The sequence below is a fragment of the Oncorhynchus keta genome, chromosome 2 (assembly GCF_023373465.1).
Source record: "Oncorhynchus keta strain PuntledgeMale-10-30-2019 chromosome 2, Oket_V2, whole genome shotgun sequence".
NCBI classification, from domain to species: domain Eukaryota; kingdom Metazoa; phylum Chordata; class Actinopteri; order Salmoniformes; family Salmonidae; genus Oncorhynchus; species Oncorhynchus keta.
Window position 1 is genome coordinate 64,337,049 of NC_068422.1, and position 22,865 is coordinate 64,359,913.

General features: G+C 48.4%; 1 protein-coding gene across 1 annotated transcript in view; it reads right to left on the reverse strand.

The window, feature by feature from the left end:
* LOC118358499 (coiled-coil domain-containing protein 102A-like) overlaps positions 1-22,865 on the reverse strand; it is a 65,894-nt gene that overhangs the window by 12,756 nt on the left and 30,273 nt on the right. Inside the window, exons 2-7 of the mRNA XM_052480453.1 lie at positions 21,514-22,246; positions 19,625-19,842; positions 18,733-18,841; positions 17,435-17,551; positions 16,490-16,699; positions 620-790 (exon numbers count right to left, since the gene is read on the reverse strand). Coding sequence (XP_052336413.1) covers positions 620-790; positions 16,490-16,699; positions 17,435-17,551; positions 18,733-18,841; positions 19,625-19,842; positions 21,514-22,155 — 1,467 coding nt within the window. The 5' untranslated portion in view covers positions 22,156-22,246. The remainder of the gene's footprint in view (positions 1-619; positions 791-16,489; positions 16,700-17,434; positions 17,552-18,732; positions 18,842-19,624; positions 19,843-21,513; positions 22,247-22,865) is intronic.

Consider the following 22,865-nt stretch of genomic DNA (forward strand, 5'->3'; position numbering starts at 1 on the left):
AAATGTAGATAATGTATTGTGTCATTTTGGAGTCACTTTGATTGTCAATAAGAATATCATGTTTCTGAACACCTCTACATGAATGTGGAAGCTATCATGAATACAGATAATCCTGAATGAATCATAAATACATACATTTACATTTACATTTAAGTCATTTAGCAGACGCTCTTATCCAGAGCGACTTACAAATAAATATCAACCCCCCAAGAAATGCTAACCTCTCGCCATTAGAATAACAGGGGAGGTTGTGTGGGTCTATAACTTTCTCACTCATCATTATTCATCATTCATTCAGAATTATCTGTCATCATGGTGGCATCCACATTCATGTAGATGTGCTATACATATGGGATCAAATACTTCACTTTTTACGACTTGAATACACATAAGTGAATTGATCCCAGTACTTTTTCTACCCTAAAATGGGGGGACGATGTACAGAAAGTGCTGTAATTTCTAAACGGTTCAACGGATATGGATGAAAATACCCTCAAATTAAAGCCGACAGTCTGAACCTTAACCTCAAATTAACCAAATGCTTAATTGTCCCAATATTTACATAGGGAACTGTATATGTATCCATGTATGAGTGAATGTGGTGTGTGTTGGTGCTCACCTCGTCCTCCGCCTGACCCAGTTCTTTCTTCAGCTCCTCCACCCTCAGCCTCAGCTTCTTCACCTCTGTCTCATGCTGCTCCACCTTCCGGTTGGCGTGGGCCAGCTCGGCCATCTTGTCCTGGTACTGCTTCTTCACCTTGGAGTGGATGTGGCGCATGTCTGCCAACTCCTGAGTAGCAGAGGGGTCAGGGTCAGTCCGCTAGTCTGTTAGAGTGGATTTAAATCGGGCCCGAGGCCCGTTAAGTACCGGCGCTTATATGTCAATTTCAGTTTCAAGCATGACGGATGGGTGACGGATGGGTGACGGATGGGTGACGGATGGGTGACGGATGGGTGACGGATGGGTGACGGATGGGTGACGGATGGGTGACGGATGGGTGACGGATGGGTGACGGATGGGTGACGGATGGGTGACGGATGGGTGACGGATGCCGTTGGGTCAAACGAGAGTACATTCCCGAGTAGCAGATCCTCCAAGAGATTCCTTGTGAGTTGAGTGAGTTTCTCTGGTCTTTGTTCTGCTAGACATCATTGCTACTGTTCGTTAGAGCATTGAGGAGCTGATCAACAAGCAGGAGCACCCTTAACACATTCACGCGATAGAGAAGTACGGACTCCCATTGAAAGTAGACATAATGTGCCAGGAAAAGCTTGTGCCGAGCTGAACGCTTACAAACCATTATCCGTACAGCGAGAATAAAGAACACGAAGAAAACATAAAGGAAACCTTGAAACACTTGACCTGGACTGACCCCCTGGACTGACCACCTGCACTTGCCTCTTCACACCATAGCACAGATGCACTCACAGACACACACACGCACACACACACACACACACACACACACACACACACACACACACACACACACACACACACACACACACACACACACACACACACACACACACACACACACACACACACACACACACACACACACACACACACACACACACATTACAACTGCTGCTACCAGTCTCTTATTATGATTGCTAAATACAGGACAGTTTAAACACTTGCCCCCCAATCCCGCCTTCCTCAAAATGCGTGTAAATATTGCACTATAAATCGTGCCTTCCTGTATTATATTTACCGTTACGCCAAAACGTTTATTCTATTCTACTGAGCCATTTACTTTATGTTCGTATTCTTATCTTTTATTATTTCTTATGGTTGTTGTCAACCATAAAAGACAACCACAAAGAAAACCCTGCTCACAGATCTCAGATGAGTTGAGCATGTTTCTCATTTCTCTGCTTTGCATTGAACAGTCAGAGTGCAGTCTTGACTTAACCCCCACTGTCATCACTCCCATCAGTTGAGTTCTCCTGAGGATTCTCCTGTATGATCAGGGCAGAACAGCATGCACTACTGTTTTACAAGGCCAGAGAAATCAAACAGGAGTGAGGGAGGGAGACAAGGACGGGAGGAAGAGACAGAGAGAGCGGAGAGTGGAGCGAGAGAGAGAGAGAGAGAGGAGGAGGAGGAGGGAGGGCATTGCTATTCCCTAGCTGCATAGCCAAGCACTCAAGCAGCCCTGGCTAGATGAGCGGTCCTATTGAAGCAGACGATCCATGGTATTGATTCAGTGCTCCAGCCCTCCACTTAACAGGAAGGGAAAAAATACGACTTCAAAAAAACACAACAACAAAGGAAGGAAGTTGAGGTTTGCAGTTGAGGTGATAAACTGTGTAAGCAATGCCTCAGTCCACCACTGGCAGTGTGATATGCCTACTACGTATGCCCAATCAGTCCACCACTGGCAGTGTGATATGCCTACTACGTATGCCCAATCAATGTGGGGCCAAGTCAGAAAAGAACTTCCCCAAACGTATTCTTTTCTACATCTAAGAATTATTGACACCTTTAAATCAAAATGACAATCCACCGACACATTCGTAAACACAAGCACTCACTGTCATATTCAAAAACCTCTCTAATACGGCTGGCCCAATCAGAAAAATAAATAGATTGGACAAAATTTCAAAACGTGTATTTTTTCCATATATAGACACATCCTACAGAATGTGTTTTATTTAAATCAACTATATGCACTGAGCCTGTCTGGCGTTTTAAGAGCACTGTTTGATGAAATAATTAAGACACACGGATGTCTAGAGGGAGTCCGACCGCAATTGATTTGATTGTGCCGGGCCGGGCTCAGACTTGCTGTGCTGTGTTTAAAAAAAAGACAGCACACGTTGTCTCTCTCTCCTCCCTGCTGCAGAACATCAACAGTCTTTACATTCCCTATTCCCTCAACCCTCTTTATGTGACACGTGTATCGCATGCATGTGACCAATAGGGCCTGACCTATAGCATAACATAATAATCACATGAATAATTTGGTTATAATAAACTCTGAACACCGTAACACGTGACAGCAAAATGGATGCGGAGGGCGTGACAAATAAACCAGGGGGGGGGGGTTGGTTGCTCAGGAGGTAAAGAGGCAGTCAGATGTGTGGACTAAACTGGTTGTGGAGAAATCAGACGTGTCTTTGTTTTGCTCGACTAAAGACATCTTGGTCGACCAACAGTCGTATCGACTAAACAATCGACCAGTCGATGAAATGGGGTCAGCCCTACTCTCTAACCACACCGTCACAGACAAATCATATAGATAGAACCAGAGAAGTGGGAAATTGGAATAGTCAGGGAGACCATGGACGTCCACCAGGGGAAATACGTCCATTGCCATCCCATTGGTCTCAGCGGGCCCATTGAGTCCTGGATTAAAGGTGAATTATTGATGTGTTTATGTGGCTTTCATGTGTTCTGTCAGGCTGGATATGGCTCCCACAGTGACTGCCACCTGGTCTGTACACTAGCTCACACACAGAGACACTTTCAATGACACACAGCCAGGTTAGAGTGACAAGAGAGAGAGGCTGTGCTGTGGACAGGAGAAGAGAGAGAAAGAGAGAGACAGAGAGAGTGGGAGAGAGAGAGAGAGAGAGAGAGAGAGAGAGAGAGAGAGAGAGAGACAGAGAGAGACAGAGAGAGACAGAGACAGAGAGAGACAGAGAGAGACAGAGAGACAGAGAGACAGAGAGAGACAGAGAGACAGAGAGACAGAGAGAGAGAGAGAGAGAGAGAGAGAGAGAGAGAGAGACAGAGAGAGACAGAGACAGAGAGAGACAGAGAGAGACAGAGAGACAGAGAGAGAGAGAGAGAGAGAGAGAGAGAGAGAGAGAGAGAGAGAGAGAGAGAGAGACAGAGAGAGACAGAGAGAGAGAGAGACAGAGAGAGAGAGAGAGAGAGACAGAGAGAGACAGAGACAGAGAGAGACAGAGACAGAGAGAGACAGAGAGAGACAGAGAGAGACAGAGAGAGAGAGAGAGAGAGACAGAGAGACAGAGAGAGACAGAGAGAGACAGAGACAGAGACAGAGACAGAGACAGAGAGAGAGAGAGAGAGAGAGAGAGAGAGAGAGAGAGAGAGAGAGAGAGAGAGACAGAGAGAGAGAGAGAGAGAGAGAGAGAGAGAGAGAGAGAGAGAGAGAGAGAGAGAGAGAGAGACAGAGAGACAGGGAGAGACAGAGAGAGACAGAGACAGAGAGAGACAGAGAGAGAGAGAGAGAGAGAGAGAGAGAGAGAGAGAGAGAGAGAGAGAGAGAGAGAGAGAGAGAGAGAGAGAGAGAGAGACAGAGAGACAGAGAGACAGAGACAGAGAGAGACAGAGAGAGACCGAGAGATTAGAGGGAGCACATGGTTCATGAATAATTCAAAATGATAATCAAGTGTCCAGACTGTGTGAAAACACATGCATGATGTGGCTCCCACAACTCCCAGTACTGCCAAGACTGGTTGAGGGGATACACACACACACACACACACACACACACACACACACACACACACACACACACACACACACACACACACACACACACACACACACACACACACACACACACACACACACACACACACACAAGAACACACACACCTTGAATCCCCAGACCACCTGGAAAGAAATGTTCCTTGATGCTTGACTCTTTGTTTCTAGGTCACATGGTCCACTTCAACAGCCTCTGGGAGTCCCAGTAGTAAATACATTTAACCCGGGGAGCATGACTACCAAGACTCGAGGATGACTTGCTATTATGTTTATTTACTTGATTTTAGATTTTTTTACTGATTGTCGTTGAGGTTGACAATCTTGCTCATTTTTTTACGATGTTAATAGTGTTAATGAATCATTCCATTTCCAAAGTACGTTTTGGCAATATGTACATTCTTGTCTCATGCTAATGAAGCAAATTGAAATGAAAATGGATTACTATTGTACAGCATGTAGAACAGCGCTATCTGGCCCGGAGACTGTGTGTGTGGTGATAGTGGAGGAGCTGTAAAGGGGCAGATGTTTTCAAAAACTTCGAAATGAACAATGTAACCGCAAAACCCTGATCCCCAAAACTGCATTTGGTGTACTGTAGCATAAATAATAATAAAACAACCATTGTATCTTTTATCAAACTAAAAGGACTAGGCTTGTTTGTAGCAGGGGTCGTACAGTGGCAACATTAGCAGTAGATGGTGTACTTTGTGGTAACATTAGTAGTAGATGGTGTACTTTGAACAGGAAATCCCCGGTCATATATGACCTCATTAAGCAGATAATTGTTTGGTTGATTGATGTGAGATGTGACAGGGGTTAAGTGTCTGGATTGATACTATATACATAGAGGCACACAATGACAGACAGGGGGAATGCCCCCATCAAGTGCCTAGTTTAGACAAAGGAAGAGAGGGAGGGAAACACAGGGACATTTTTAAAAATAATAATTTTGATTTCACCTTTATTTAACCAGGTAGGCTAGTTGAGAACAAGTTCTCATTTACAACTGCGACCTGGCCAAGATAAAGCAAAGCACAAACAACAACACAGAGTTTAACATGGAATAAACAAACATACAGTCAATAACACAATAGAAAGAAAGTCTATACACAGTGTGTGCAAATGACGTGAGGAGGTAAGGCAATAAATAGGCCATAGTAGTGAAGTAATTACAATTTATCAAATTAACACTGGAGTTATAGATGTGCAGATGATGATGTGCAACTAGAAATACTGGTGTGTAAAAGAGCAGAAAAGTAAATAAAAACAATATGGGGATGAGGTAGGTAGATTGGATGGGCTATTTACAGATGGGCTGTGTACAGCTGCAGCGATCGGTTAATTGCTCAGATAGCTGATGTTAAAAGATAGTGAGGGAGATATACTGTAAGTCACCAACTTCAGCGATTTTTGCTATTCGTTCCAGTCCTTGGCAGCAGAGAACTGGAAGGGAAGGCGGCTAAAGTAGGTGTTGGCTTTGAGGATGACCAGTGAGATATACCTGCTGGAGCGCGTGGGTGTTGTTATCGTGACCAGTGAACTGAGATAAGGATCTTTACCTAGCAAAGACTTATAGATGATATTGAGCCAGTGGGTTTGGCGACGGATATGTAGCGAGGGCCAGCCGACGAGAGCATAGAGGTCGCAGTGGTGGGTGGTATATGGGGCTTTGGTGACAAAACGGATGGCACTGTGATAGACTGCATCCAGTTTGCTGATGTGTTGGAGGCTATTTTGTAAATGACATGGCCGAAGTCGAGGATCGGTAGGATAGTCCGTTTTACGAGGGTATGTTTTGTCGGCGTGAGTGAAAGGAGTCTTTGTTGCGAAATAGGAAGCCGGTTCTAGATTCAACTTCGGATTGGAGATGTTTAACATGAGTCTGGAAGGAGAGATGGGGAAAAAAAGAGGGAGGAGAGTGGCACGGGAGGGGTTTGCGAGCGTGAATAAACGAGACAGAGGTGAAGACGAAGGGCAACGGGGATTTTCCAAAAGAAAAAGTGGCATGAAAAAGAGAAAGACCTGGAAGAAGGAAAAGATGACCGTGTGATGTCCAAGAGGAGAAAAAGAGAATGTGTGACATCACTGCGTCACGTTATCTGACAAAGAACCACTTCAGAGTTTGGAACTTTGAAGTCAGTGAGATGCAGCGGAATCAGACAGCATTCTCTACTGTTGGATCGAAGGTTTCACTCAGCTGTAATGTGGGTCTAAGTGTCCTCTTGCGAAGGGACCGCTTCGATAAAGAGAGGAGGGGTGAGTCGCCGGGCTAAGAGCTGAGTCTACATAAAAAACATGAGGGAGAGACTGATGAATGATCTATGATGATGAAGGTACTCACAGGAGGTGAGAGATGGAGATTATGCACTCAAACTGATTCACAGACACACTGCCGGGAGCGTGTGTGAATGTCTGCACGCACGCACGCCTACGCACACACACTGGAGGAATCCTGTCCAAAAAGCACATCAAATGTAACACACAGCTGAAGAGCCACATAATGACACATGTAGGAAACACCCTTACAGATATATTTTTCACACCAAGCTTGACAGAAACAGACATGAGCAGTAAGACACCCAGCCCCATAGCCAATCAGTAAATAAATAAAGAGAGGTTGGAGGGAGCGAGATAAAGAGGGGCGTCACGCAAGGCTAGCTGTTTAAATGTTTCTCCGTGACTGGCTCCAAGACCCTGAAATGTGTCATAACATCCGCTTCACTGCACTGAAACAAAGACACACACGACACAAAATACACTACACACTCTAGTCAAAGTGACCACACATGCTCGCATTAACGTGAAGACACGACGCACAAAATGACCCAACACGTAGCGAACCAGCCAGGACGGAGAAAGATTCAAAAGCTATATGCACACAGACATTCTTCACACGTGATCTCTTCCACCCACACTCCCGTCTCCCCTCCTCCTCTGCCATTAGCATATTTTCATACATGTATTGACACCCACACACACAGATGCATAGCCAAGACAGAGATAGACAGCGCATAGGCCTACACACACACACACACACACACACACACACACACACACACACACACACACACACACACACACACACACACACACACACACACACACACACACACACACACACACACACACACACACACACACACACACAGGCACACACCACACACTGGATAGTAGAAATGGGTTGATTATGAGGCTGCCTGAGGGAACGGAGCCTATTGCTATGCTCCAGCACGATTGGTCAGGATTAGATCAAGTCTATGGAGATGGGAGAGGGGGAGGGAGAGAGAAGATGGTGACAGAGTGATTCATCAATGGGAAACTGGGGGCACTGGGGTGGTAATGGTTCCACAGTCAGCTAACGGCTCCATAAGCCTATCTCTACTGAGCTCGGTGTGTGATTCACAGTGGCCCCCTAGAAGAACCAAAGAGCTGCCAGGGGGAGCACCTATCCCCCCCAGGCTACACCTCCGCCAGACAGCCTGCTCACACAGTTCCCCCGGGGTGTGTTCAGCAAGACACAACATTTTGGAACCGTCGACAATGTTTGGCAACTGAACGTGTCCTTGGGTACTGTCTATACCTGCCATTCTACAGACGGATCCAACTGGGCTGATTGAATACGGTCTTAAAGGCTAGACAGATTAAACCAGTCTGCCCTGGACCATACCTAGCACAGTTTAAAATTCAGTTTGCAGGCTGCAATATCCATAATTAAATATCTGTAATATTTTCAAGGCAAACACTTCGTCATAATATAGCTGAAGTTCTCCCTCTGCCTAGGATGTAGAGACTCCCTATAGGCGATAATAAACACACACACAGCTCCAAGTAGACCTGGCCCCAACCCGGGTTGCCCCTATGCACGGTAGCAGAGCCCAACTGCAGTAATTGAGGGAGCAGGTGCATGGCCTTGGGGTCACCACCTGCAACTGCTGGAGTTCATCTCCCCACGCACCTGGCAACGGAGCAAACTCATTACCCTGGCCACTCCCCGGCCCTGCGACACCTGACCCAGCCGCCTGCTCCTTGGCCTATCCTCACCTTCCTCTCCTGCTTCTCTCTTCCATACTGGTGCTACTCCTCACCATCCTTAAAGTGTTTCACTTCTCTACAATACCACTGCTCTGCTCTCTTCCACATCCATACCACTATGATTTCCCCCTTCCATATAAACACGTTTTCCTCTCACCTTCATTTCACCTCTCCTTTCCCTCTTGTCCTGTTCCCCGCCTCCCTTTCTCATAAAGATATTTTGCTGACCCTCGCCCTGTAATGTACTTCTCTCATCCTCCTCCTCCTCCTCTCCTCTCCTCCCCCTCTCTCCTCATAGCTGAGAATAAATGTCAGGTTAAAAAAAAGAGCTCCTTGACGAGGGGAAGGAAGGTAGGTCTGTCCTGTCAGAGCACACATCAGGGCAGATTTTCCTCTTTTGCTCTCTCTCTCTCCCTCTCTTTTGCTCTCTCTCTCTCTCTCTCTCCCTCTCTCTCTCTCTCTCTCTCTCTCTCTCTCTCTCTCTCTCTCTCTCTCTCTCTCTCTCTCTCTCTCTCTCTCTCTCTCTCTCTCTCTCTCTCTCTCTCTCTCTCTCTCTCTCTCTCTCTCTCTCTCTTTTGCTCTCTCTCTCCCTCTCTCTCTCTCTCGCTCTCTCTCTCTCTCTGTCACACACACACACAGACACGTTTATCTCAGTCCTCCAGCCTGAAAAGCATGTTCCCTCAAATAACCTCAGTTTCTGCATGGTATCAGTAAAATCCCTTCCTCTCTGATTCCCTCTCTGCTTCTCCTGCTCACAAATAGTACAGCAGTTCTATTTGCCCTTCACACACACAGGAACACATAACACACACACAGATAAACACCCCCCTCTACAATCTCCATGTACCTGTTCTGTGTCCCTTGTCAGACTCAGTGCCACTCCAGCACTCTCTCTCACTCTTAATTACATCTCTGGGCTGCCTGGGAACTGCTGCATTAGTTACCAGGCTCATAAATAAGCCATCCAGGCAAGCAGTAATGGGAGTCATTTACACTGAGCACAGGCCACATGGCCTTCCTGCAACTAACAGGCCTGTTTAGGCTGAATGGACTTCAGGGGGAGAGCCGCGTCACACTGACTGACGTCCCCTGGTTCTGCTCTGACACACTGGAGACACACACAAAAGGTCACGCCCTGTGCGCTGTAGCATGTTCTCCCTCTCCGTCACATGCTGTGCAGCAGCATGTTCACATTCAGACGCACCTGCCATGCAAGGTTGGGCACGCTACGGATTAACAATACGCATTCATGGAGTATCAGAGGGAGAGGAGAGAGAGGAAGGGGGACGGTGTGGCGGTGAGAGCGACGGGGATATGACTCCCTCACGAAAAGCACAGCAGGTCCAAATGGAAAAGTACTGAGACGGGAGCCCTGAATCTGAGGAACAAGACAAATCGTTTCCTACTAATTAATCCCAGATGTTATAACCACACGCCAGGAGAGCTCATCTACATACACACGCACGCATGGAACGACAACAAAACAATGACTGTGGGTACAGGTACACACACACACACACACACAGACGCAAACACAGACGCAAACACTGCAACAAACACACGCATATTAAGCGTATCCGCCTCAATGAAACACACACATTGCAAACCCACGCAACAGACGCTGTGATGATAATGAAGCTAGCTAACTAATGTAACCTGTTAACCGGCACCAACAGTTTGAGAGAGTCAGTCCCTTATAAAAGCAGAGCAGATGAGTAGTGTGGATGGGCTCATTAATCATGTGGGACTGACCCCTCCCATCTCCAGGTTATATTCCTGGAGAAGGGAGGGGCCTGGGGGGGGGTGACATCTGCAGGGTAGACCAGAGGCAGCTGTTTCAGGAGGGGGGGGGGTATTGGCCCTATATGCTGCAGCTGCATTGAATGGAGGGAGGGTGGAAAGGTTTGGTTGAGTTTACTTGTGTTTGAGAAGGATAAAGAGAGAGAGAAAGAGAAAGACAGAGGCAATTGGATCAATGGAACGGAGTCAAACATGTTATTTCCATGCGTTTGGTACCCGAGCATTGATTCCATTCCAGCCATGACAATGAGCCTGTCCTCATATAGCTCCTCCCACCAGCCTCCTCTGGTTGACCTGGTGATCTCTCTCTCTCTCTCTCTCTCTCTCTCTCTCTCTCTCTCTCTCTCTCTCTCTCTCTCTCTCTCTCTCTCTCTCTCTCTCTCTCTCCGTCTCTGCCTGTTCTGTCTCCCACACTGCCGCTTCACACAGTACTAGGACCTATGCTTCCACATTCATTTTTAACCTAAGATTTGTTTACGCACAGATGTCTGGATCAGTGTGTGAAGCTGAAATAGAATCCTGCGGCGCTCCCATATTAAATCTAATTTCTGTACTTTCATCTGAACATGTGTCACATCTTTTACTAGGGCTTCATAATGTGGACGAGAGTAGTGCCGGCAGAGAAATGAGAGAAATGTGTGAGAAAGTGTAAGTCCTTGTGTGTGAGAGAGAGAGATCGAGGTTAAACTGTACATGTCTGATCTGTATGTAAAGTGAATACAAGGTGAGTTCATACTGTGTGTGTGCATGTGTGTGTGTGTGTGTGTGTGTGTGTGTGTGTGTGTGTGTGTGTGTGTGTGTGTGTGTGTGTGTGTGTGTGTGTGTGTGTGTGTGTGTGTGTGTGTGTGTGTGTGTGTGTACGTGTGTGTCACTGAGGGCAGGGGCTTGTCTCTACACATAGGGAGATTCCTCTTATTCATCGAGCATAAAAGATGAAACCCGGTGTATAGTATTCTAATATATAGCCGAGCAGTTCTCCTTGTCACCTTCAGCATATGTCTTGACTGAGTGATGTGGCGGAGAGCCGTCGGAGCATCTACAGAGGCTTCGGGATTAACTACCTGCAACGCAGACACACACGCGCAGGCACGCGCACGCACACAGAGTCACACATGCATAAGCACGCACACACACTCACACACGCACAGATGGTGAGACGGTAGGGTAAGCCAGATCTCAGTGGGGATGCTGGCGATGGTAAAGGGTGTGTGCTTCTTGGCTGGGCCACAGTTGGCAAGAGGGGCGGCTCATTGTTACAGACTGGAACTACGAAGAAGGGACTCACCTCCTAGAAAACAACATGGATCAAAGTCAACAACAACCAACAAACAGTCAACAACCACTTCTTCAACAAAGACAACCTACAGTACCGGGACAATTCCACATTAAAGGACACTGTGGAGTTACTACTGCTGATAGGTTCACACACACCAACACATATTGATACCAGACAGACAGACAGACAGACAGACAGACAGACAGACAGACAGACAGACAGACAGACAGACAGACAGACAGACAGACAGACAGACAGACAGACAGACAGACAGACAGACAGACAGACAGACAGACAGACAGACAGACAGACAGACAGACAGACAGACAGACAGACAGACAGAGCGCTATCCCACATAGGGAGAGATCCCCCTGAGGCTCGGCCTTGTACGAGGCCTCTGGGAGGAGAAAGAGAAGAGATGGAGGGAGCACAGGGGCAGTGTGTGTCAGACAGCTTAGACAGCACACTGATAAACCTCTGGCCTGTTCTACAGGCTCTCAGCTCAGCCTCTGTATCAAACCTCTCTTTACCCCTCTCTCTCTCTGCACTTTACTTTCTTCATCTATAGGCTGCAGTTCAACTTGTCTTCAATGTGACCAATGGAACCAATCCACGCATGCACGCACACACACACACACACACACACACACACACACACACACACACACACACACACACACACACACACACACACACACACACACACACACACACACACACACACACACACACACACACACGCAGGGGGAACAAACCCACAGTGGCCTACACACCAAGATGGATGACAACACACAGGCACAAACACAGTCCCATTCCCCCTCTTTCTCCTCAGGCCATCTGAATTGTACCGCGACAGAGGACATCAATCTCCTAGCTGGCCGTGAGTTGCTCAGAAAGTCTGGGCTGAGGATGGATATGATTTTGGTATCAATCACACTTTGTTCTTTTGTCGGTGTCGCCACAGTGTCTTAATCGCTCTGCGTGTTTCTCTCCCCCTGTCTCGATCGATACCCTGCCTCAACAACACACAGAGAAGGACATCCATCCAGCCCCACAGTCTCAATGTCTCCAGCCTGGCCTATTTGTATACTAGAGACACACAGACATACATCCTATTCCTTATCTGGGTTGATATACGTGGTGCTCTTCTTTTCAGGTCCTCTACTCTCCACACTCTCACTTCCTCCCTGTTGCCCTCTATCATTCTCTACCATCCTTCATCCATCCATATTTTTCCTCCTCCTCCCTCTCCGCCACCCCACCACACCAGAGAGTGTGTGAGAATGACTGGATGAGAGAGAGAGAGAGAGAGAGAGAGAGAGAGAGAGAGAGAGAGAGAGTGATGGCTGTGGTGCGTATGCAGGGTGCTTTTAGGCCCAGTCTATAAATCTGACGGACGGTGCTCATAACGAGCCTACACCGAGTGGTTTTATTCCTTCATAGATCCCTCAAACAGGGCACAGCTGGACCCAGAGATTACACCCAGACAGGGATAGATCGAGAGGGAAGAACGGCGGGAGGGAGGGACAGACGAAGGGAAAGCAACATATCCTCTATATTCTCCTCTATTCTCTCCCAGGGGTGACCTGATGTGTTACACGTGATCAGTTGCCACAGAGTGCGCCGCTCTCATTCCACAGCAGCCAGCTAGAGACCATGTCTGATGAACACATGCGGCGTACGTGTCTGATGAGAGGCATATTTCCTACGTGTCCAACAACCAGGCAGAGACCTAACGACTAGAGCCGTACGCTGTGTAATGAAATGTGTTAACACTGGAGGGAGGCTGTATGCCATACAGTGCACTGAGCCCTATCCAGCAGAATGCATTCATGTCATCTAGTGCACAAGGACACTACCCAGTCGGAACAGGCCACCTGCTCTTGATGGATAAGGGTGCCTAATCTCTGTGACATGGGCAGAATTTATGGACAGGATAATTGGGTCCTGTGGCAGTGTAGCACTGAGGGGGACGGATTTGCACGGAAGATGTCAAGGTTCCTCCATCTCCAATTGTCTGTCTGTGTGCTCCACATTCACTTTCCTTCCCACTACCCCCCTCTGTCTCCCAGTTCACGCGAGACTATTTGCAAATAAGTATCCCTCAGGGCGGAAGGCCTGATGTGTGTTAATCCTAGAGCCTAGAGGGGTACGCGCGGTGCGCCAGCAACCGAAAGGTCTCTGGTTCGCATCCCCGAGCCGACGAAATGAAAAATCCGTTGATGTGCCATTGCTCCTGTAATTAATTTGGGATAAGGCACACAACTGTGGGACGTATTGGAGTCAACATGCGCCAGCGTCACTGTTGAATGATTTTGACACCTTGTAGTCCTGGCGAGTTGAGGATCTTCTTACGGGCAAAAGGGGGTGCAACTCAATATTAGGAAGGTGTTCCGAAAGTTTTGTACACAGTGTATGTCTGCTGCAGAGAGACAATAGGGCATCGGCTCACTTTTTATTTTTAAAGGTGGAGAACAAGCTATAGGATGAAGGTTACCAGAGTTTTGGTGCAGGTACAGCCGACAAGCGCTAGCTAATGCTCATTTTTATATATTATTTTATTTACTTACAAATTGATCAAATACAATATACTGAAAAAAATATACTGAACAAAAATATCAATGCAACATGTAAAGTGTTGGTATGAACCTAGGACTATTTCTAGAGGCATGGAGAGGCAGCCGTTAGTTATTATGCCCCCAGCCCCTGGAATAGCCTGCCAGAGAACCTGAGGGGGACGAAACTGTGGACATATTTAAAAGAGATCTTGAAACACACCTTTTTAATTTTGCTTTTCCTCGGGGTGCTTTTAGTCACTCCGTTTGTATCGTTATTCTTTAGTTTTGATCCTTTTATGTTTGTTGTGTAGTTTTATTTCTTCCTTTTTTTGTTTGCTTTGAAGCACATTGAATTCCATGTCTGAAATCTGCTGTGTAAATAAAGCTTGATTTGATATGATTTGATGAGCTGAAATAAAATATCCCAGAAATGTTCCATATACACAAAGTGAGCATTTCTCCTTTGTCAAGATAATTCATCCACCTGACAGGTGTGGCATATCAAGAAGCTGATTAAACAGCAGGATCATTACACAGGTGCACCTTGTGCTGGGGAATATAAAAGGCCACTCTGAAATGTGCAGTTGTGTCACACAGCCCAATGCCACAGATATCTCAAGTTTTGATGGAGCGAGCAATTGGCATGCTGACTGCAGGAATGTCCACCAGAGCTGTTGACAGAGAATTTAATTTTAATTTCTCTACCACAAGCTGCAACGTCATTATAGAGAATTTGGCAGTACGTCCAACCGGGCCTCATAACAGCAGACCACGTGTAACCACGTCAGCCCAGGACCTCCACATCCGGCTTCTTTACCTGTGGGATTGTCTGAGGGGGGGGGGGTGCTGAGGAGTATTTCTGTCTGAAATATAGCCCTATTGTGGGGGGAAACTCATTCTGATTGGCTGGGCCTGACTCCCCAGGGCGTGGCTGTGCCCTTGCCCAGTCATATGAAATCCATAGACTACGGACCAATGAATTTATTTAAATTGACCGATTTCCTTACATGTAACTCAGCAGAAAATGTGTCATTTCGCATTTATATTTTTGATCAGGATAATATGACGATACGTAACTATACATCCCCCCCCCATCACAAGTTACAGGGTCCTCAGGTGCATGACCCCAGAAGTGTATATAGGAAACCCAAGGGCACATGTATTACACAGGTATTAATGTAACATTACCACATCAAATGACTAAACTCCAGTCCCACGGTGAAGGAGGTTTCTGATGAACACATCAACGGAGTGAAGCTGAGACCAGGCTTTGTGGTATTCAGCTCCGGCTACATCGACTCGCCCCAACGTCAATAGTAATTACGTAACGCTTATCTTGTACCTATGTTTGTGCTGTGTAGTGGAGTGCCTGTCTTTGATTGCTGAAATCCATACTTTTTCAATAAATGTTAACCAAATACAATCAGACTGTTTGCTCATTGCCGCTTCTGTAAGACGACTCAGTGCCAATGCACGTGCCAATTGAATCTCAACAAGGAAGCAGCCTGTGGTTGTATTTGATTCACGCTTATTGAAAGTATGGATTTCAGTAAACAAAGAAAAGGCACCCAACTAGAGGGCAAACATAGGTACAAGGTTAGCGTTTCACCGTTTACATTTTGTCGACATTGGGCAAATGGATGTGGCTGAATTCCACAAAGCCTAGTCTCTACTCCACTCCCTTGGTGGGGTTCATCAGAAAAGTGGAAATTAGTCAGCTACATAAAATGGTACTTGGGTAAAAGCCTGGGGGTGTAGGAAACCACTCCTGGGTAGACCACACTAGTGAACCTCCCATATGTGCCTTGGTCAGAGGTGCACCGGAGGGGGGAGTCAGAGGTGCACGGAGGGGGGAGTCAGAGGTGCACGGAGGGGGGAGTCAGAGGTGCACGGAGGGGGGAGTCAGAGGTGCACAGAGGGGGGAGTCAGAGGTGCACGGAGGGGGGAGTCAGAGATGCACAGAGGGGGGAGTCAGAGGTGCATGGAGGGGGGAGTCAGAGGTGCACGGAGGGGGGAGTCAGAGGTGCACGGAGGGGGGAGTCAAAGGTGTACAGAGGGGGGAGTCAGAGGTGCACAGAGGGGGAGTCAGAGGTGCACAGAGGGGGAGTCAGAGGTGCACGGAGGGGGAGTCAGAGGTGTACAGAGGGGGAGTCAGAGGTGCACGGAGGGGGAGTCAGAGGTGTACAGAGGGGGGAGTCAGAGGTGCACAGAGGGGGGAGTCAGAGGTGCACGGAGGGGGGAGTCAGAGGTGCACAGAGGGGGGAGTCAGAGGTGCATGGAGGGGGGAGTCAGAGGTGCACAGAGGGGGGAGTCAGAAGTGCACAGAGGGGGGGTGTTCCTGCTCTCTGCCCTCACCTTGCTCCTCTCAAACAGCTCAGTCTGGATGGTCTTGAGGTCAGTGTCCAGGGCACTGGCCGCCTGCCTCCGTTTACGGGCCAGCTGTTCCTCCAGGTCCTCCGTCTGTGCCCGCAGCTTCTTGTTGTCCCTCTCAAGCGCCAGCTTCTCGGTCTCCAGGCGCTCCCGCCGGCCCCACTCGGCAGCGTTCTCCACCTGCAGCCGCTCCATCTGATGAGGAGTGGGGGAGGAGAGGAGGGGAAACCATGTCAAATCAGAGGGAGAGGACGAGGTCAGAGGGTAAGTTGAATCAACCAATCGCTGTACCAGAGAGCAATATTGGGACGCCTCCCTGCAGTCAGTCAGTCAGAGCACCAGTGTCCGGGTCGTGGCAGTAAAGACCTTTGTAAATGCTCTACAAGTGAATGGATGCTACATTAGCACTTTATCATACTCTCCTTTCCTTCAGCCTGCCAGCCACCACAGCAGAGCCATTAAACATTCACAGGGTGTATTCCCACGGCTGATACCCGAGCAGCGCATTGCTTGGGCAATGAGGAAGAATAGAGGAGAGGAGAGGAGAGGTGTGAGGCACGTGGGGCTGACAGTGGGCTGGTGTAGGGCCCCCGGGGGCCGCTGGGAAAATGTGACACGCTCCTCTGAGGGGGGACAGACGATGGGAGGAGGGCTCTGTAATGAACACTACAAAGGAGAGGACTTGTTCCCCTCCACCATGAGCCACAGTCATGAAATATACTCTCCAAAAATTACAACTTAGTATGTTAGTGACGTACTGCCCATCCAGCCAGCTCCCACTGCCACCATGTTAACTAGTGGATCACATGGACTCAGAGACAAGTGTGCACTTGAGTTCAATTGCTGGTGAATGGGCTGAAGCACCCCCATTAAATGTAAAGGGATTTGAGATCTATAAAACGGTAGAAGTGTGTTTTGTTTAAGCCTCACCTCTGCTCGTAGCTCGGCCAGTTTCTTGTCCATACTAGTGCGTGCCCCCAGCTCATCCTCCAGGTCCTCCGACATACGACCCAACTCATCCTGGTGTATCTCCTTCAACATGTTGAGCTGAGAGGGAGAGGGAGAGGGAGAGGGAGAGGGAGAGGGAGAGGGAGAGGGAGAGAGAGAGAGAGAGAGAGAGAGAGAGAGAGAGAGAGAGAGAGAGAGAGACAGGACAGAGGGACAGAGAGAGAGAGACAGAGAGAGACAGAGAGAGAGACAGAGAGAGACACAGAGAGAGAGACAGAGACAGAGAGAGAGAGAGAGAGAGAGAGAGAGAGAGAGAGAGAGAGAGAGAGAGAGAGAGAGAGAGAGAGAGAGAGAGAGAGAGAGAGAGAGAGAGAGAGAGAGAGAGAGAGAGAGAGAGAGAGAGAGAGAGAGAGAGAGAGGAGATGGATGGATACAGCCAGACAGCAGGAACATTACAGGTGTTAAGCTCCTTGGTAAGAATGTGGGCACCCATGGACTTAGCGTTAGTTCTCTCTCCTCCTATAAACTGAGCCACCTTCGAGGATGATACATTCCCATACAACATGACGTTCTCACTCAGCTACAACAGTTTCTCCCGTTAACCTCGGAGATCCCACCGTGGTCCAGGCACATATTACACACCTGCCACATCTCCACCTTCACCTCTCCTTCTCTGCACTCTCCTTCTCATCAAAACAGTCATTCCCGCTCTCACTGTTCAAGTCCCTCTTGTCGCTCCTCTCCATCTTCTCCTCTCTCCTCCACCACCTCTTGTCCTCTCCTCTCTGCCCTTCATGATATCCGGAGAGATTTTTCAGTCTTCACTGACGACCCGGCCAGTCCATTCACGGTTTTCCAATGACATCGACGGGCACACACACACACACACACACACACACACACACACACACACACACACACACACACACACACACACACACAGAGCTTGTCTGCATTGAGCACAGAGTGCCTCCTAGTGGCTGTCTCTTGTAAACACACACCCTCTCTCTGAGCCGGCGGCTCTGGCTCTTTGACGCTGCCGTCTCAGCGGGTGTGTCTGTGTGAGGTGGATGTGTGCCAGTCTGCCAGGCTGTATTGACGTAGGTACGGACCATATTCCCAAGGCCAATATGGCGCCAACTCTTCTCAGACCACCAGGATGAAAGGGCTGACGTTTGATGCCTTTGACCCCGTTTGATGCGTGGCCTCGGAGGGCCACGTATACGTCCCCTGGACGGTTGTTGGGGGATTAGAAGGTAAAGGTGACCCTCGGATCTCACCTGTTTCATGGCTTCCTGCTTGGTCTTGTTCTGCTCCTCGTATTTGAGTTTCCATTGGTTCAGCTCTGTTTCCAGCTTTTCTATGCTCTTACTGAGTGCATGCTTGTCCCTGGGGAGAGAAGAGAGTTGGTTAAATACTGCTCTAGCAACATAGGTGATGACTATTCAACAGAGATAGATCCCAAACCTTCCGAGAACAATCTCAAACACATGCACAATATTAGTTCTGAATATTTAATACAGGAAAATAGCTGTGCCTATTCAATATGTTTTTGAAGGAAGAGACTTGACAGAACCCGTGTCCCCGAAATACTATGTAACCATGTTGCCATCAAAACAGAGTTGGATAGATGTTATGATTTAACTAAAAGTGACAGCTGACTTCAATATTCTGGGTGAATATAAATGTCTTCTCCTGAGGTCAACAGGGTGCCCATGGCACTGACAGAATGAATGTTCCAGAATAGCCCAACAGAAACCAGTCTTACAGACAGACGGGCTCTGCCAGACTGTTGGACCTGAAGATGCAGACCAATCAGCAGCCTCCAGAGAGCTCAGAAAACAGTTATGATTCGAATGGAAAAGATAATGGGGCTGATGGTAGTGTTGGCGAGAGCGGGAAGTTGCAGCGGTGCCAGAGCTGAGCTCAGGCAAAAAACAGGAGGCTCTATTTGTAAATTATGAGACTGGCATCTCAGCCAACGGTGGAACAGAGGAGAGACAGAGCAGTTACTCGTGGACACTTTCTACACACTCAACGTGAATGCTAATTTCCATACGAGCCATAATATATCTGATGAAAGCACCTTCACATAATTTAACAGTCCTCAACCTCTCTAAATATTGCCCTCCTTCAGTCTCGTTCCCTCCTCCCTCGATCCCCTCTCCTTACTCGCGTTCTTTGAGCAGGACCTTCTGTGATTCGTCGAGGCGGAGCTGGAGGGCGTTGATCTTGCCCGGGTCCTCCTCCATGGCAGCGATGTCATCCCAGAGCAGCCGGCTGCGGTCCTGACGGCTCAGGGCAGAGCGCAGGCTGCTGGCACTACGGGCGTCCCACGAGTCTGGACCTTCCGCCTTGGACCTCAGCACGGACTCCAACAGCTCCAGCTCCTAGGGGGAAGGGAGAGATAGAAGGAAAGAAACAATGACAGAGGATCGAGAAAGTGGAAGGGAGGGAGGGAGGGGCAGACAGAGGGCGTAAGGAAAAGGGAGAATCCGGGAGAATAACCAAAGAGAAGAGAGGAATGAGGAAGAGGGATATATGCAATTTCATTCACTGTTAGTCTACACCTGTTGTTTACGAAGCATATGACAAATCAAATTTGATTTGATTAGATGAACCATGCAGTGGAGTCACTCCACTCTGAAACCCCGACGTCAGCCATCACAGCTCCACTCCAAGAGAGAAGGCTGGAGAGCGAAACACACTCCGGGACGCAAATATTTACTTTTCTTAATTAAACCCCACCAGGGAGACAGGTTTTTTCCTAACTCAACAGCGCCGGTACAGCAGCTATCATATTACACCCTATCCCAATTCCCTGTCTATAAAAATTTAACTCCCAGGACGTTTGACGGAGAAATCAAAAACTTTTTCAACCACATCTTTTTCTTCTCTTCCTTCTCTTCCTGTCTCTGGGAACCGCGCAGGGCTCCGGACCCTCTGCCAACCTCCTGTTAGTGAGAGAGCTGAGCACAAGAGCACAACCATCCGATTGAAGGAAAAACACAGGCTGTTACCAGTGGTGGCCAGCAGGGGGACCTAGAGGCTCATGTATGAGGTGGAGGTGAGCGAGCAGCCGCTGCTCCTCTCACTCAACCCGCCACACGTGGAAGCACTCATCGTGTCTGTGTAAGACAGAGGGAGAGAACAATGGAGGGGCAGGAAATGGGATTGTATGTGAGCATCCCCACAATGCCCAGCTCATTTTCATGCTGCTGTTTATCCAACAGTGATTTATTATGCATGGCCAGCTGCTTGCCTAGGGGGAGCTCAGTGTTGGCCCATGGTGAGCCACTGAGGAAGAATCTGACTGGACATTCTCCTCCAGGTTGTGTTGTACGTCTTCTCATGATTCACTTATTTTCTGTTTCCCCTTTGGCTCCAGACTGGGACTCTGAGAATGGTTATCGTCATTACCTTTCATGCCTGAAGTGGACCTCCTGTTCAGTATGAGTGTGAGAGTGTGTGTCTGTCAGAGTGTTTCCAAGGAAACAGCAGCCCACGCCGTGTGTGAGTTGGCTGAAGGTCAAGTCAGATTGCTAATGACACTGATCTGTATTCACTGCTGCTTGAGCTGCATACAGCTGAACACTCCTTTCCAAGTTACACATTTCCTAAAAACAGAAACCTCATCTTGTCAACTCTCAACAACGCGTTCTAAGTCTAAGGGACTTGAATATACATTATGATCCCAGGTAGAATGCTACCCTACTGTAAACCTGATGAGCCAGCTCAGGGAGTCTATTTTGACCTGTGTCTAATTGACAAAGGACATCTGAGAACACTAACAGCTACAATGATTCTATTTTAACAACAAAAGCTACACTTCAGCGGAGCTCCCACTGAGGCACAATGCTGGAGGTTAAGCTCTGAGACATATCTGCTGCTGGCTCTTCATTAACAAGATGAAACGCTGGCCCAAATAAGTGACTGGTGCTATATCTTCTACCAAGAACTTTGACCAACCTTTCCCCTGGCTCAGATCTGTGCTGGGTTATAGAGTACTGTAGTGTGTCTCTGACATCGTTTGGTACTAAAGTGTGTGACCATTCTCCCACCTTTTGTCTGTCAGATTTATCTGTGTCCACATCTCTCACTGGTTCCTGTTCTGGTGACCCGGGCCCCTCGCCCACCCTGTCCTGCTTGCTGTCCACAAGGGGCTGTGAGGAGGAGGAGGGTGGGGTGGTGGGTGGTGCTGAGGGGGCGTGGGAGGGCGAGGCCTGGTCAGCACGGAGACGCAGTGCTTCTTGTCTGAGTGTCTCGTTCTCGGAGGCCAGTTCTTGGCGCTCCCGACGTGCGCCCATCAGCTCCTTGGTCAGGGTGTCCAGCCTCTGGCGGAGCTGCCGCACCTCGTCCCGTGCCCGGTTCCTCTCGGAGCGCACCTTGCTCCACTTCTCCCTCCAGTTGGCCGTGCAGTCCGACCACCAGCGCATGGTCTTCTCCATCTGGGCAGCTCGCGCCCTGGCCTCCTCCAGCTCCCTCAGACGTAGCTCCTCACGGCTCTCCCAGTCCCCAGACTCGCCCAGGCCAGGGGAGAGCAGCAGAGGAGGGCTGGAGCTGGGGGTGCCCCCCGTGGGGCTGGGCGTGTGGGTCAGGCTATCAGGAGAGCGGACCCTGTCCAGCCCCAGGCCCAGGCCACAGAGCAGGCCCGCCCCGGACTTAGCGGCCTCGGCCATGTGGGGGCTAGGGGTGTGGTTCATCACAGAGCCGATGATGATCCAGGAAAAAGCAGGAAACACAAGCGATGCTGTGCACTCAGGAGTGCATGGTCATCTTTACTCAGTTGGCTACCTGCAGATTCAAACACAAAACGGAGACACTGGTTAGTTGGACAGTACTCGGGCTGTTGCAGTGACCATATTCCCACCACACCTGCGGTCACGAGTCATGAGGACAGCCAAATTCCACATGACCGTTTAGTCACGGTAATTAGTTTTCTCCAAGCTCTGATGCTGCTGGTCATTAGTAGCCTACAAACCTTGCTAACTGCCTGGTACTCAGCAGTCTATTGTCCCTCTAATCACTCTGACATCAACGCAAATGTATTCAAAAATCTAATCAAACATTTCATGAGAGCCCATGAGCTCATGTTGCGTAAAATGTCTATAGGCTATGCAATTGCGTGAGAAAACAGAGTGATGGCCACTGATAAAAAGAGGAGGATTCCACCAGCTTTCTATAGGCTAGGTCTACTATATTTATTTCTCAACTTTCCTAATATTAAGCACATTGCTTATATTTACAACAGGACTATAGCCTACCTGGTTGACATGAAAATAAACCACGGGGAAAAGCATCCTCCATTCACTATTTCAGTGCATAGATGACAAGCATTTATTCCCGCAGCCCATTTCAATACAGGTGCATGATAATGGTCCATTCTAAATCATAACAAATGTCACACATATAT